General features: G+C 28.2%; 1 protein-coding gene and 1 pseudogene across 2 annotated transcripts in view; one reads left to right on the forward strand and one right to left on the reverse strand.

Annotated features, from left to right (window-relative positions):
• Window positions 1–1,632: 1,632 nt before the first annotated feature.
• The window catches only part of LOC112596594 (monocarboxylate transporter 5-like), a 33,468-nt gene continuing 16,768 nt past the window's right edge, over window positions 1,633–18,332 (reverse strand). For both annotated transcript variants that reach the window (XM_025342353.1, XM_025342354.1), the window contains exons 2-5: window positions 6,616–6,841; window positions 6,060–6,225; window positions 3,755–3,955; window positions 1,633–2,377 (exon numbers count right to left, since the gene is read on the reverse strand). In XM_025342353.1, coding sequence (XP_025198138.1) covers window positions 2,217–2,377; window positions 3,755–3,955; window positions 6,060–6,225; window positions 6,616–6,798 — 711 coding nt within the window. In that variant the 5' untranslated portion in view covers window positions 6,799–6,841 and the 3' untranslated portion in view covers window positions 1,633–2,216. The remainder of the gene's footprint in view (window positions 2,378–3,754; window positions 3,956–6,059; window positions 6,226–6,615; window positions 6,842–18,332) is intronic.
• On the forward strand, window positions 6,777–9,935 carry LOC112596593 (annotated as a pseudogene).

Below are 18,332 nucleotides of genomic sequence, written 5' to 3' on the forward strand. Positions count from 1 at the left end.
ACTATATATTATGAATTTTTAAATTCAACATTTTGTCAATTTAATGGTATTATGTAATACAATCATCGATTTTATCGATTTATGTTATTTATTTGTCACAGTTTGACATCCAAATAAAATATATTATAACGTAGCAGATAGTGCGGATAGAGAATATAACATAGTTTTATACATCGAAAAAGCATTTATTAAAAATATTCCAGCACAACATGATGCTTAAAATAACAATAACTCCTTAAATACATAGTTAATACTTAACATTAAATAATTGGCCTCTCAGTTTTTTTCTTCATGATTTTGTACCGTGTAACAAAAATATATAAAACAAAATAACTAAGGGACACATATTGTCGAGTTAAACTACGATTTTGATTTTAAAACATCAATAAATGACACATTTTTTCTAATGGGAAAAAAAAATTCAATAATAATAATAGTAGTAATAATAGTAATAATAATACAATAATAAGTCGCTACGACAGCAAAAATGATTACAGTACGCACTGTCAAATCGCATAGACGATGCGATATAGTTAATATAAATATTAAATTATAATCATAATAATAATAATTAAAATAATAATAGTATTAAAAATAAAAATATACTGTTTAGTAATACTCGTCTGTGACAAATCAACACTCGGGTTGTTCCCAAAACGGAAAAACGTGTATTTTAAAAAACATATTTTTTTTTGTCGAATCATGGTAATAATAATTATAACTAAAATCACACTTAAAATTTCAGAACGAATACGAGAGTGTTTATTGGTCGCCTGCATGTTAAATTTTTCCAGCAATGTTTCCGAAAAAAACCCAGATAAATCCTTAAATGTTTAAAAGAATTAAATGTAATTATAACTAATAATAACGTGATACCCTAAATTCATTGTCAACTGTTCAAAAAAAACTTTGGGAGACGGTTTATTTGCCCGTTTTATACATGTTATATGTGTAGAATATTACTAAAACGTCTCAGACGAGTACAGTTGTCCACATATAAACCCCGTCAATCTCAAACATGGTTTTGTACACAGTAATATAATATACTTAATTTTATCTATAATATTTATGAAATAATAATGTTAATTGTAATATTGTGTATGTTTGTAATTTTGTACTCATTACATTATTTATTATATACTGCACAACAATATTGAAGTATTGATTTATTGAAACATCACGTGCGAATTATGTAAGTATTAAGTAAACATGAATATTGTTACCGCTGGCAGTATACGAAGGTATAATGAAAACGAAAGTTATTTTTTTAAAGAGATTAATATATTTTAAAATCAATGCTTAGCAATAATAATTGAAGATCAGTCGTTCAGACAATTGGTTTCCGGTTAATCCGAAAATCAATTACAGAATCTATCGAGTAGCTAATAAAATCATCGGTAAATGATTTCGTTTTTCACTGTTAGAAAAATATATACGAAACATTAATGAACCGTTCTAAAATAATTTAATTCTCATTAGATTAGGTTACGTTTATGATTAATATTTAGTAGGAATCATTTGTTGAATATTATTAATTTAAATAAACTATTCGGTCACTATTCGTTTTAATTAGTATAATGGAGGTACAATAATTTATAGAATTTATTCATATTATGTATGTTTTGGTAATTTGAAAAATACACGTTTAAACATATATATTTATATATATATAATTGATGAATTAATGATGTTTCAATTGATATTTAGTAAATGCAAAAAATCAATATGTTGACAAATCAGTGACAAAAGGAATCGAAAAATTCATATTATGTAATTCACAAAACGAATGCCTAAAAATTAAATAAAACACAGGAAAAAAAACTTAAGTATATATGTATTATATTTGCGTGCATCGCGCGACGTGCCTGCTCGCCGGGAACATAAATTCACAGTTAAAACTAAAAACGACGAAATCATATCTATAATATTAAATTTAATTATATATAATATATTTTGAGCAAAAATCCAAACAGGAAGAACGCGGCAACGGAATCTCCCAGCGGGGCAAAGAAAAAAATGTATAATAAATAATGAAAATACAAAATATAAATGCCCTCTGCGTGTTACAGTCCTGGGGGCATGCTATAACACATATAATACTAACTATAATATAGATTTGATTTTTGCCGATGGCTTTTTTTCTTTTAAATTTTCCCATTTAACGTAACATTTATAACAATTCGTATAGGAGTACATTGTGTGTCTGTCATTACGCGTTAATTATTATTTACTACTGCAGTCATTTTCTCCAGTTCCTTCCGTTCGAGTCGTCGCTGCATGTACGGTATGGTGAACAGCATTAAACCACTGACGGCGATGTTCGATCCCGAAAGGTAGAAACCCGGATTGTACGAGCCCATTATGTCAAACAGCCACCCTATACATGAAAGAAATAATATTAAACAACGATTATTATAAATATTATTATTCAGTATACATGCGTATGTAACACCGATATCGATGTTTAACATTTCCATCTCAATATTGTAATTATTATAATCCTATTATCATCGTCAGACGTCGATACTATAATATAATACATACAATATAGAGTGATAAATTCACGATCATCGATATTTTTCTAGCGATCGGATAGGTACTTTACTTGGGCGACGTACACATTTGCATATGTAAAATTTCAGTAATTACAGTAATGTGCATGTTTGTCTCCACTCACCCCTATTAAAAATAATCTCATTCTCTGATGATTAATATTGTCTTAATTTGAGATAGACAAATGCGGTGAGACATACCTATAATCACGGTAACAGTTAATTTTTTTTTCTTTTCTAAATATACTATATTCTCTGATTATCTAATAAAAATACAAAGACTATATTTTCCAATAAACAATTTTTAAAAGTTTTATTGAAAACACGGTCAATTTTATTACTTCATCAGGTATTTTAAATTTAAAAACACTATTTTTTATATTATTTTTAATCTATCCGGTCCCCAGTTATTCGTATTTTTTAATAATATCACGTATTAAAACTATTATAAATATTTTTTCATCACCATAACCATATTTATCTTTGTCACAAAACAATATCAATATCGAACTTTATAGGTATTTTAAGTAAAATGTTTTACAATCTAATAAAATAACATTTAACTGTCTAAGAAGTTATAATAGTAAGAGAAAATGTCAAAAACTGCAGTTTCTTTATTAGACTTAACTTTATGAAGTATTTTTGTTATCAAAATATGCGATAAACCTAAGTAGGTATATTTATTTGATTTTTACTTGAGAGGATTTTGATGTATTGTCCTTTAAGCATAAATAAGAGGCTTCCAGTAATAAAATATTTTATTGAATCTTTCGGTTTATGACATATAATTTTGTTTAAGCCCCGTTGAAACTAATATTAAATCAGTGAAGTTGTAGTGTATATACAATACTAGATAATATCATTACGATGTCCGGGAGATGCTGAGATACTGATGCGTTGACTAATATTGTTCAACGATATAAGCAATCGTAGAAGCTTAATCTATAATATATATCGAGTGAACCCGTCACATGAACAAATACCGCGCTGGTATCTTAATGGATTTACATTTAAATTATTGATGTGAGATTAACATATACCAGAAACGCATAATCTATGGATAGACGTTGGGACGAAGGTCAAGCTTACTCAGGAGGTCTTACTCTTACACACCATTATTAATTATTTTAATATATTATGGATTGTCGTGTTTATTTAATAATTTAATATACAATACGCGATGGATTAAATAAATAGGTTACCAGCTATGGGTGGTCCGACGAGTGAGGCGATGCCTTGGAACAGCAACAGGATTCCAAAAGCGTTTGTCAATTTGTCTAGACCCAACAAGTCCACCAAGATCACTGACGTCAAACCCACGTAGGCACCGATTGTGGATCCAAAAACGATTGTGTACATAGATAACGAGAGTATGTCCGTACAGTATGTGCTTAACATTGTAGCTATGCCGTAAAATAAACGAAAAACAATAATATATTTTTACTATATTAAAAGAGTATATTTATTACTAAAATACTAAAATAAATGTTTTGTTGTCACCTGGTAAGTACCTAGATAGCAACGAATTTAATAATTCTATAAATAAAATATTTATTTTTATAATTTTTAATACGTTACAAAAGAATAAAAAATACAAAGAATATAATATTATGGTTTATAATTAATAGCTTGTTATAGAAAAAAACAAACTCAATGAAACTACTATACTTTGTATCTATATTTAAGATCCTAGATAATAAGTTTCGTCTTTCGAGTGTTCTTCGTTATTGCGTGATTGTTATAAGAATGATTTTAATTTTAATTTAATGATAAGAATCATTGCATGCATGCAAAAAAAAACAAATCTGAGTAAAGGTGGTGTCTCGGGATATCTTAAAATGTATGAAAATAAAATATAATATCCTTCTCATAAAGTTTATTTTGTACATTATTACATAAAAAAGACTGAGACTATTCATTGATAGGTAGATTAAGGATATTTTAGATAGATCAAATTAAAAAAATATACATATTATATAAGTAATAATTATTTTTATAAATGTTAATAACTAATTTACAATTTATTGCAGTAGGTAACAGGGAGGTTCTAGTTTGAAGTAAAAAACTAAGTACAATATTGTTGTAGTATATTAAGGTTATCAAGTACCTAATAATTCATTTACATGTGTTTAAAGTAAAACAGTAGATAGAAATAACTTTTTCGAAATCACATATTAAATATCTAATAATTATTCTAATATTATACCAAAATATGTTATTGTTAGCTGTTATTAAATTTACCAATATAAAAATGGACCATAAGAACGGTGTGAATAAAGGTACGAGTTATAAATATAGATGTATAACTTAAAATTATTTTAAATATCTTAAAAATTTCGCTGTAAAAATAATAGTGATATGTTAAAAAAATAGTAAAAACGATAAATAATAATATACGTAATAGCGAAAAGTTTCAAGAATAATATTTTTTGTGTTACAACACAACAAATTTGTCAGATGAAAGTTTTTTATTTTTCGTAAATATCAAATTCCATAAGCATTTTAAACTCAAATTGTTTTAACAATATTGTATACTTGCATTTATGATATTTTTAAATTGTTATGAGAATAACTTATAAGGAACCTTGTATGAATGAATTAAATTATTAAAATATAAATAATTTTTTATGAATTTATAGTTACAAAATAGTTAAACAAAACTATTACTATCTACTTTGATGAATATTTAATCTAAATTTTGATTTTGAACGATGATAAAACATTTTTGACAGAGTATTTTTAATTTTCTAGAAACATTTGTTAAAGAACTTTGTATTAAACTAAGATTTTTCACGTAAAAACAAAAATATTATAACAACAAATCGAAAATAGTTAAGAATTCAAACTTATAATCTATAAATAGTACAACATACATAAAATTATTTTATTATTTCCCTCTTTAAAAAAAAAGTTACAAGTAGTTTATGAAAAACATTTTATTTAAATATTCTATTTTGTATGATATACCTAAGCATTTCAATATAAATTAGCATAATAACAATTACAAAACTAATAGGTTTTAAGATAATGTTCTATTTATAGGTATAGTTAGCTGTGACTTTGACACTTTGTTATAATTATTTGAACAAATTAAAATTTTAAAAAATCTTTAAATATTATGCTACTTATGCTTAAGCGTACAGTTTTTAGTAACAAAACGACGAATTCAATGCATAGTGATTTACAGTGATCAATAGGGAGCGAATAAAATAAAGACGATAAAAGTACACTGACGTTACTATATTTCGAATATGCAGATGTATAAATGTTAAATTAATGTAAAATAATGGATAATATTTAATGTGCACTATTAAGATATCAATTACCAAATTAACACAACGCTAAGGCTTTATTTGGAGAAGTTGTGTTATAAGATGCTGCCTACAAGATAACTCCATAAAAACGCGAACTCGTTCGTGTCGTTGAAATGTACATTTCATCCTTAAATACTACGACGATTGTATTTGTCTGGGAGGGAAATTTTTTTATAAAAATAGTTACACTTACCTACACCACAAACTGTCAAACACAGATTGTACACCATGAGCCTATTTATCCAAGGTTTGTCTGATATAAATCCGAGTATAATCCTACCCAATGTGTTGGCGATGCCCAATAATGCTAACAAATAACTTGAATGTTTTGATGCTATACCCATTGAGGTGGCTTGAGGCTGGAACACATACAATAATATTAGAACGATATAATAATAATATTAGCAGTAAAACGAAACTATATGCTATGAACTCAATACTAAACAGTTCCAGTTCATAAATATTATCAAATTATAAATTAAATATATTAATAATAGCACATGGTCAAATGTGAATAAAAACTACATTTTTTCAATTTAAATATAATTTTGATTCTAAGATTTTATATTATGTATTATACACAAAATATAAATCAATACACTACGAGTTTATTATTCTACAGTTATTTAATAAATGTAGCCCACAAAAAATATTTGAACGTGTCGGAGTGATCAAATTTTGACTGTAGGTATTTGTATACGCAATAATGCACACTAGTTATTAAAACACGATAGTGTATATATACTTACCACTAAGTACAAGTACGGTATGTTGAAGCCAATGCTCGTCAAGAAGTTTGAAATTGTGTACAATATGAAGATGGGATCTTTAAGCAGTGAGAAATCCAACATTTGCTTTATTGTATTTTTGGCGTCGGCAGAACAACAGATTCCGTCTGAAAACTGGTCATTATCTATGATTGCATTGGTCATATCGGCGGCATAAGCACCGGCATTAGTTGACTGCGATATGGTTCTAAGAAAACATCAAGGTATTAAATTTAATTAAATGTTCTAACCATTAAGTTTATCAATATTGAGAAAAATATACTAGGTACCATTAAGACATGTAAATATATTAGACGGTTCAAAAAAAATATTTTTTGAATTTTTTAAACATCTTCTAGATGCTTTTGCATAAAATTCAATGTATATTTGTTAATTTTTGAAAAATTCTATAATTTTTTTCATACGTACTCTCATAAAAAAGTTTAAATAACATAAGATCTTTACCAGGAAATAAAAACAATTATAAATTAATATATCATGTAAATCAGCAACACAACATTGATTTTTAATTCTATTTGAATAACGAACTTTTATACGCTAGTATAAATCAAAACTAATTAAAAATAATATTATTTCATTTATAATATTCAACAGTATTCGTAGTACATTCAATTACAGACGACTCGCAAAACATTTTATAAGAAAACAGCAAAAAAATTTTAATTTTCAAATATTTATAAATACATTTTATTATGTATAAAAAGTACCTATTGATACTTGTTTACTTTTCACTCTCTAAAATACCAACTTGATCCAATTTATAATCAGAAATCACCCTCAAAGTTGAGAATTGAAACATTAAACTGATCGAAAAGGTGATTACAGACACAAATATAACATCAATACATTTTTCTACTCTGATCTAAATATCTAATAGTACTAGAAATTTTAACTTGGTATCATTTACATTTTCACTTAATGTACCTATACATATAAAGTATTCTTCATTGCTTTTAATAAGTTAAAAATATCTATAAACATTATAACTATAGTATATTTAATATAAACATAAATTACACATATGGATAAATTGATATAAATACATTTATACACATATATATTTCAGCTATGGAAAACAATCGTTGCAATTGGCCTCGGGGCAAAGTCTTAGGCGGATCTAGCGTATTGAATTATATGCTGTATACACGTGGAAACGAATTGGATTATGATAATTGGTTGCTTAAAGGCAATCCAGGTTGGGGGTACCACGATGTGATCCATTATTTTAAAAAATCAGAAGACAACCAAAACCCGTCCCAAACCCAGTCTCCATATCATTAGGTTGGCGGCTATTTGACGGTGTCTGAAGCACCGTACAAAACGCCGTTGGCTGACGCGTTCATTGAAGCTGGCCTTGAAATGGGCTATAATATCCACGATATAAATGGTGAACATCAAACTGGTTTCATGACACCTCACGGTACCATCAGAAAGAGCACCAGATGCAGTACAGCGAAAGCTTTCTTAACACCAGCCAGACTACGGAGAAACCTACACGTGACCATGAACGCTCATGTCACACGCTTAATAATCGATCCTCAATCAAAAATCACGACCGGCGTTGAAATGAAAAAGAATGACCAACTGTTTACTGTTCAAGCCACTAAAGAGGTGTTGCTGTCTGCTGATTCCATCAATTCTGCACAGCTTCTTATGCTTTCGGGCATAGGCCCTAAAAAACATTTAGCAAAAATGGGTATACCAATTATAGCCGATTTAGATGTGGGAAAAAATCTTCAAGACCACATTGGACTTGGTGGCCTCACGTTTTTGTTTAACAAAAAGGTGATATTATATTAATTAAAAATAATAAAAAGATGTTTTATTTTTATCACATTAAAATATTCTAACAGACACGCCACAGTGAATTGAAATATAACTACACGCTTTTTCATTTGTTGTATAGATGTCATTAACGCAACAGAAAGTGGAAAATGTTAGTTCAATTATGGACTATGCATCGATGGGCAAAGGGCCATTGACGATCATGGGCAGTATCGAGGGATTGGCGTTTATCAATACTAAATACGCTAATCTGTCAGCCAATCAACCAGACATAGGGTTACAGTTCATGTCTAGTTCTATCAATTCTGATAGTGGTGTACAGCTGTGGAAAGCTCATGGTCTAAAGGAAGAGATTTACAATTATGTTTACAAATCAATTCATAACGAAGATGCTTGGTCTGCTATACCTGTAAGTGAGATATCTTAATAAATATGAAAAACGAAAATACTATATTATATTTTTCATAAAATGTAGTAAGGTCGACTAAATCACAATAATCGATGAGGTTTATACATACATATACTTAATCAAAACGTATTCATACTAGAATATTTTATGTATCAATAATATATAGTTTATACGTACTAATCACTTAATTTACTAAAATAAATTGTTTTCAGATTTTTTTTTTAATGTTTCACATATTTTGATAGTTATTCGTGTGTTGATTAAACCTAATATAGATTATTCATTACACAGATTATTCTTGGTATTTATTAGAACCAGGCGTTCTCCAAGGAATTCAATTTTGCTAGGATAATCAATTTTGATTATTATTTTTTTTTTTTTTTTTTACAAGAAAAAAAAATGATTTCATATATTTAAAATTGTAACTGAAAATATGTTCACTAGTTTTATAGTGTTCTCAAGTCCTGAACATTTTTTACTAAGCGTTGTTTATGTATATTTAACGCAAACGAATTGTATTTGGAATTCAATAACATAACACATACCGACATCCTTACCCACAACCCGCACCGGTGATAATTAATGTTTCATGTATAATAACAGATATTGTTAAGACCCAAGAGCCGTGGCGAAATACTGTTGCAGAACATCAACCCGTTCGAACATCCCAAGATTATTCCTAACTACCTGACGGCCTGAGAAGATATCTATACGTTGGTGGAAGGCATTAAGTTCGTGATAGCTATGGCCAAGACCACTCCGTTTAGTCAGTACGGAAGCCTTCTGCACGACATACCGTTCCCCAACTGTGCTGCGTTACCGCAGTTCACAGACACCTACTGGGAATGCATGGTCCGGCACTACACCGTGTCTATGAACAATCCGGTGGGCACAGCCAAGATGGGCCCCAAGTGGGACAAAACTGCTGTGGTGGACCCACAACTCCAGGTTTATGGCGTCAACGGTCTTCGGGTGGTGGATGCGTTAATCATGTCTACGCTAGTCACTGCCAATACCAACGCGCCAGTCATAATGATTGCCGAGAAAGCTGCAGATATGATAAAAAAAAAATGGCTATAGTATAATATAATCTCAACACGCGCGTAATCTGTAGTAATAATTATTGATTTTTTTTGTTTTTGTTTTAACCCATAAACCTATTTTTAATAATAATTTTAAGAATGTAACGATTATGCTGAAATATCATTGTATATACCTAGCTTAAATATAAATTAATAAATAACGGTTAAGTTGTCGCACGCAGATAACTGTCAATTCCAACAGAACTCGTTCTTTACTGATAAAAGGGACAACTTGTACTGTAAAGATCGCATTGACAAGGTTAGATTAGCACATTGACAAGTGTTGGTGACAGGGAGACATAAAACGTGTAAATTTCTTATGTATCATCAGAAATTGAGAAAGGCCGAACAAGGGTTTCTACAGCCAAGGATAAGGCTAGTGCTGTTTTATCTTCATTCCCGTCAGCCTCTCTGGCTGGATTGCCCACATCGTCGTCTTTTACATTGTGCATGTACGCACCTACCACCCGAGTAAGACCTTTTAACACAAGATTCTGCAGGCGACAACTAAACCTTTTTTTTCAAAAAGCTAAACCAGTGTTATTTTTTTATTTTCGCTCAAGTGTTCATATTACAACTAGTATAACATATTTACTGTTGCAAATCTGGTAAAGTACATGATAAACTATGTATTATTACTATAAGTTATATATTAAATTTACATAACGGTGTATTTGATCATATTCTCGAGAACACGACCCCGAGAACCCTCCAAAGATCAGAAGGAAGGTAATAACTTGAATTTAATGGTATCTGGTAAGTGATTATATTTTCTAGCACTTATAAAAGTAGAAATGTATCTTCCAAATATATTCTCTTTATATTATTCTTTTCTCCTATTTTTTCATTATTACAATAGTTAAAACACATTTAAGCAAAATAACTTTTTTTTTAGTAATCTTAGAAGAAAATCAATCGTTACAAAAATTATATTGAATAATACTTTCTAAATACCTATTGTTTGACAATATTTAATATTCATTTTTAAAATAAGATAATAATAGCATATAAAAACAAAATATCAAATCCTCCAAATATTATTCTAATAGCTGATTTTAACTTTTATTTTACTCAAAAATCATAAAAAATTATTTTACATTATTGCGTTTTATCTATGTTGTGCATGTTCATGAGTTTGCGAGAAAACAAATATTGCATTGACTTCTTCTTAATATTTCTTTCTTTGTTTTACTAATAAAAAACCATAAATATGTGAAATTTTTGAAAAATATTTTTATTCGCATAGGTATTTAATAGTAAATAATAAATATTCGTTTTACCCAAAAAAACTTAGTTTGGTATTCTTATTTTATTTTGTGATTAAATTTGATTGAAACGTTTAAATTGCAGAAAAATTAAGTTAGAGAACTATGATAGACATAACTTATTCTGGATTAATTGGAACGATCATATATTATATTACAATACAGAGTATTGGTTTAAGAGTACCTAGATTATTAATATAAATGTTATAGACATATTAGCAGGAAAAGTTACCTTAAAATATCTCAATAAGGTAAGGACTGTATATATTCGTGTATTTTGTAATAAAACTTTTTTATCTTAATGTAGCCTGTAGGTAAACTAATTAATTATTATTTTTAAAATTTATCAAATGTATTGATTATTTACTTAACAGTAAAACTATGCGGGCTGAAGCGTATGGTAATAATACGCGCACCCAGACACTCAAAAATAATAAGAACTTATGATTTCACGCACTAACACCCAAGACCAAAAAATTCATAGAAATAGGCAATAGCTGATCTGTGTAATGTTGCAATAGCTCGATAAATAGTGGTCGGATAGTCGGGAACTGGCATGTGCTGTTTTTGATTAATTAAATTAAAGAAATATTAAAATTGCCTAAAATTAACGATTTAATGTATATGAATAAAATATTTGTATACATTAGGACTATTAAATTTATATTACACACTTACATAATGTTAGTAGGAAGGGGGTCATATTATCAAAATAAATCATTTTGAGGGGTCGTGGATCAAAAAAGGTTGCGTACCACAGGTCTTAAGGGGCCTCGCTACGGTCGTTATTTAAGGAGCAAAATTTAGGCAATTTCTAATCTTTTCTTAGCCGCACAGGATCTATGTGTTAGTAGTAAGTGATTATTAGTGTGAGTGAATTTCAATGCGGGTACTGCTCCCTACCATGGCATTAGAACAGATAGTCGTAATCGTTGTCGCGTATCGACTGATTATCAGAATATTATTTTTGGGTTCATATATGTATATATATATATATATATATATACATAATATATACTTTATAGTGAATTACAGTAATATTAATTATCAGATGTTTTGTCGACTTGTCATACAAACATACAGTAGCTATTGAGCAAAATAATAATTAACGTATATAATATAAGAGTAAAATAATGTATGTAATAATTATTGGTATAGACATAATGTAACAAAATTAAATTATACTATTTTATATACCTATAAAAAAAATATATTATAAAACCTACGTTGTTGAAAGTAATTTCTACAAAAACCATTTACTTACTCGTACAAAATAAAAATACATATATAATACTAAATAAAAATAATACGTGTTCATTAATATACAAAGATAATTTGTTTTTTTTTACCTATATTAACCTATATAATAAATTTATAATATACTATTTATTTTGATGAATGGTTCAAGTATTAGTATAACACAGTACCTAATACAATAAGTAAGATAGTTGTTTTATAAGTTTAACATTAACTATTGTCTATTATAATGTAGTAATAATAATATTAGACATTAGTAATAGTAAATAAAAAAATAGCTAAATACTTATACTTCCAAGTTCCATTTAAATATTTTATAGTAGTTTATAATATTTATATACAATGATTGGTAGATGATATTGCAGAGGATTTTTTTTTCTTTTGAGCGTCAATGATGTAGTTTGGATTTCTAATAGGTCTTCCAGGATGTCTAGGGTCTACAATTTCAGGTAATAAACAATTGAAAAAAAATTTAGTTAATTTTGGTAACATATTTTGTTTCCAAAATAATTCGTCAAATATAATTTTTTCAGTTTTGAATCCTTTTTTGGTCCATACGCAAAATATGCAATATTTTCTTTTTGTAACATATAATTGCCCTTGAATTTGAAAATGATAATTATGCTTTTTTTTATAATCACCAAAAGTTCCATCCTTTTGTAGTTGCCAAAAAGTGATTTTTTTTGTTAAAATTCCTTCTTCAGGTGTTACTTCAGCCGCGGAAAATGGACATTTTATTTCTACAATTCCGTCGTCGTCGATTAATCCATCTGGTGCTACATCCAAGAAAAAATGTTCAGAATCAATAAATAATCCACATGGTTTAATTTTTTTCCCTAAATATTTTTCCAATTCCCTTAAGGCCACTGGTTCATTTTCACGACCATATTCTAATTGAGAAGCAGTAAATTGTGTCGTGTACAATAAACGTTTTACTAAATTTTCGCAACCAGTATCAAGTCGACGATTAATAATTTTACCAAAGTTGGAGGCAGTTAAAAGTTTTCTCCTGGTTTCAAACCACTTTATGTTTTGATACTGGTCAATAGTTTGATGTTCAATTTCTTCACGTTTTTTCATTAGGCTTCTCATATCATTTAACACTTCCTCTTTTTGTTTATTAAATTCTTCTTCATCCATATCTGGTTTGCTGGCTTCATTTCCGTATGAAATATCTATAGCATCGGTTTTAAATAATTGTTTTCGAAATCGTTTAATTTTAGATCTCGATTGGTTTTGTCTTTCTTGTTTTTCTTTACGCAAAATTTCAAGAGCTTTAAAATTACTTTTTTTAAACGGACTTTTTTTATATAATGCTTTATGTAACGAATATATTGGTCGTTTATTGTTCTTACTTATGGTGGCTAACATACACCTTGTATAATAAGAATTTTTTAATGCATAATTAACACGTTTACCTCCTATAAATTTCGCAATAATTGAATTAAATGACTCAACTATGTTACTGTCAACGTCCTGTAATAAACTTGAACTGTATCTTGCTAAGCTTCTTAAAATTTTATTCATCGCTTCATAAAATTCATAATCTTGGGATATTATTTTCTCAATATAATTTGCTCCTATTAATTTTTTATTGTCACAAAAATATTCAGCACATGCCACATGGTTACCAAATACATGATGAATAGTATTCATAATATCACTTCTTAAATCACTAACTGAATGCCCGTTCGATTTTCTGTAACTTATTGCACAGACAATGCCTTTTCTGATACGTAATATATTATTACTTAGTAATTTTCTATGCTCTAATTTACCAACTGATCTTTTTGTCGAAATGTCCTTTAATTTATTACACAAGTTCCTAAGCAAGTGGTTTCTGCATTCAACTTTTTCCACTGTTATACTTTTATAAGGTCTTGATTCTAAAATTTTTTGATAAACACTACTGTCGCCGTCTGCTATTAGTTTATGATAACGTAGCCCGTACATTTTTTCACTATTTTTAAATCCTTCAACTATTATAGAGGCTTCCATTCCCGATGAGCTACTTGTCAGTGGCCAATTTCTTGTACATTTGTGAGGGGATGGTTCATTACTACGTACACAAGTTGAACAATATTTATTTCTAATCCCAAGATACAACACTTTTTTAGTTCTGTAACCGATAATGGCTGCCTAAAATAAAATGTATTGTATATTATATTATTTTGTCAAAAATAAACCGTATAAGTGCATGCATATTAGTATTTTTTAAATGCATTATTTAATTACAAGTCCTAGTAAAAACTATATATTTTTTAATTTTTTAAAGATTTCTAAAAACTTACTGCTCCTGATAATGAATTATATTGAGTTCTGTATGATCTTTTGCACCAGCTCCCATCTACCACTACAGAAATATGAGGAATACCATCAGGGCCAACTTCACCTAATTCAATTGCCAACTGAGCTTCTTCTCGAGCGGCTAGTTCCATTTCTTTAGTTGCAGCAATTTCGTATCCTTCAGATATTTTACTATGCTCTTTTTTATATGTATTGCTAGACAGACATGGTATTTCAAGAGTTGACAAAAATTGCTGTAAATGTGTAAATCCACAACCATTTGACATTATCGCAGCCACAGCAGCTGTGTTAATTTGCATTATTCCAGATTCTAAGCTGTTTCCTTCTGTTGAAATTTTTGAACTCTTTCTTCTACACATTGAACATTTAAAATGGAAAACTGAATCTAAACCACACATTTGTTCGTTAATTAGTACCATATCGTTGAATTTGCAATCGAAAGGAGAGTGGTCGTTTGCTTTTTTAATTTCCTCGAAGAAATGGTTTATATTTATGATTCTCCTTCCATACACAGCAAAACTATTTTGTTCATTAGTTGGTGAAGTACTAACACTCAGTTCATAATTGCTTATTGAAGATGTAGATTGTTGTGGTAAAATCGGCGATGCTATCTGTGCGACAATATTGACATTTACAGTTTCCTGAACAGGCGTACTTGTAAGCCCCATCTGTAAATTACTTGATGGACTTATGGGTTCTTGTGCAGATGATTCCTAATATATAAAATAGGTATAGCATATTACAAAAAATTATGCAACGAAATTTTTTGTATACATTATGTGAATTTAATTTATTTCACAACCAAATACAATAAATAATTATAATAATAAGTAATAACAATAAGACAGTGGATTTATAATTTAATATATTATTATACTAATATAATAATATACATAGTACATACTTACATAAAACCATTAAAAAATGAAAAATTAATATTTGTAATAATATATTAATATATATGAGGGGTGTAGTTTCAAAACCAGCCAATTTTTAAAAATTTTCAGGACAACAAAAAAAAGTATTTGATTATGGTTGGTTTTGAAATAAATATCGCCAGATAGGTGATTTTGATACCATCCGCAATTTCCCATGGTCAGTTTAGACTAATTATAGTCTTATTTCATGTTTGATTTTAATATTTTTACAGCACTTATAATACCCTGTGACCATTTAGAAAATGCAAAAAGACCAATTTTCAAAAATGTGCTTTTGGCTGGTTTTGAAACTATACACGTCTCATATTACAAAATACAATTAATTTTTCAAAATAGGTAGTATAGTATTTATACCAAATATTATATCATCATTAAGCACATATAGATAATTTATATATAAATAGGTATTAGGTTTATTTACCTTTGTTACATTTTTATTTTCACGCCATTTCAATAAAGATGCAATATTACCACTCATTTTTTTATTTTTCGACGGAAAATGTTTTTTGGTTTTTGTACTATGACGCCAATTTTTACCCATGGTATAAAGTTATAAGATCTGGGAGCAAGTACTAAAAATGTATAATAAATTTAAAATGTACTGGACCTAATAGAATACACATTCACGAGTCACGACTGAGGTATGTGATATGTCTGACGGCCAAACAAAATTTGTGTGTAATTTGTATTGCACATTGATAGTAATTTGTTATATAATATACGAGGTAAGTATACTAGTATACTTATAAGTTATAATAGTTTATATACTTATTACATTATCAGCTTAATTTTTGGTTTCCTAGTAATCGTTAATTGTCAACCGTTGCCGCGGACCGGCTGGAGCCGCCGCCGCCGCCGACGGATGCCACTCTTGTACGCGCATGCACATGTCAATATTTCGATAACAATTTAAAATTCACTATATGAATTTTACGACAACTTACTTATTGATTTGACAAAATTAAAGTTAGTTAACGTTGTCTGATTTTGATTCTGAAAAAATATTTGAATTCAGCAGAAAAATGTCAGTAGATCGTACAAAACACTTTCTGTTTTTAATTTTAAATTTAATTTTAACTATGATTTGAAAAAAATCATATTTTCAAGTATTTAAGTAAAATTCATAATTATATAAAATTTAATTTTTACAAAGTATTTCGTAGGATCTATAGACAATTTTCTGTCGAGTTCAATTTTTTTTTTCAGAATCAGAATCGGACATCGTAAACTAACTTTAATTTTGTCAAAACCTAAGGTCTTTTGAGCTAAAATTGACGGCAGTAGCGAGGCCCCTTAACCCTTTAACGCGCAGACTTAATTTTAAATTCAATGATTGAGACAAACTGTGGCATCCATAGAAGCCACTTTAATTCTACTTGTATGCGCGCGATTTTTTATACTAAAGTAGATTTTACATATCTGTGGCATAAATAGTAGCCACTTTGTTATCAGTGAATAAAACGTGGTTAAAAGATTTTAAATATGATTGTTATTATCAATATCGATTATACGATCATGGAAACATGTGTTGACATGATACTAGTTTATAAAGTGAAGTGATAGCATTATAAAAACATATTTTTATCATAAGTGGCATGTATACAAGCCACTATTCGATAAAATGACCAATACATTTGATTAATTCAAATTTTTCGTGTTTTTTTTTTAAATTGTTCAAAAATAATCTGTGACATCAAACAAGTAAGTACATAATTTAAATCCTTGTATAATTTGACGTATTTTTACTACTTCTTTTAAGCAATTGTATTGTTTTTGCACGAGTTCTACACAAAATATATGTGTTATTTTTTGTTTATTTTCAGAAATAATTTTTTTCAAGAGTTAATTTTTATATTTTTAAATTAAATATTTGTAATAAATAATACATATATATAATCGGTATGTTCTGCAGTTTTTAAAAATATAACATTTGTCATTGCTTTTATAAGCGCAAAGATGATATTTGTGAACAATTCAATTAAAATTATACATTAAATATACTATTTTATCTATATCATAGTAATTGTGAACTATACTTATTGTTATAAACTTAATTTTTATTACAGTTTCTGAACAAAACATGTCGAAATTATCAAATGACGACATTGTGAAATTTTTAAATGGAATTTCTGACAGACAGGCCATTGACTCTGAATTTGAGGGAGACAGCGATGGTGAAGATGCACCATGTTTCGACAGATATTAAATTGTTAACTAAGAGACTTGAAAAAATAATTGGGCTGTGATACCTATATTATTTTATAATTCTAAATAGTAAATACTATTTAATTTGTTATGTATACTAAAGGAAGCATTTTTTATTACCTATATTTTAATTTATTACTATACAATGTTATACTGTTGTTATACTTATGACTATGAAGTTTATAGTCTTTTCCAAAGTTGTTTTTGTTAATTTGTTATTATTTTTATAATTATTCACATCTATTGTATTCATTTTAATGTCAAGTCAAGCATTTTTAAATAAATAAAGTCTGAATTAATCTTTTTTTATTATTCAAAAAATTGAAATGTCTAATAGCATAAAAGTATGAATATAGTATTTATTTTCAGAATTATTCTAAGTCAAAGAAAAATCATGACCCTTTATAGTTTAGTGGCATATATTTCAGCC

This window comes from Melanaphis sacchari, unplaced genomic scaffold, assembly GCF_002803265.2.
Source record: "Melanaphis sacchari strain LSU unplaced genomic scaffold, SCAv2.0 Contig32_pilon_pilon, whole genome shotgun sequence".
NCBI lineage: Eukaryota > Metazoa > Arthropoda > Insecta > Hemiptera > Aphididae > Melanaphis > Melanaphis sacchari.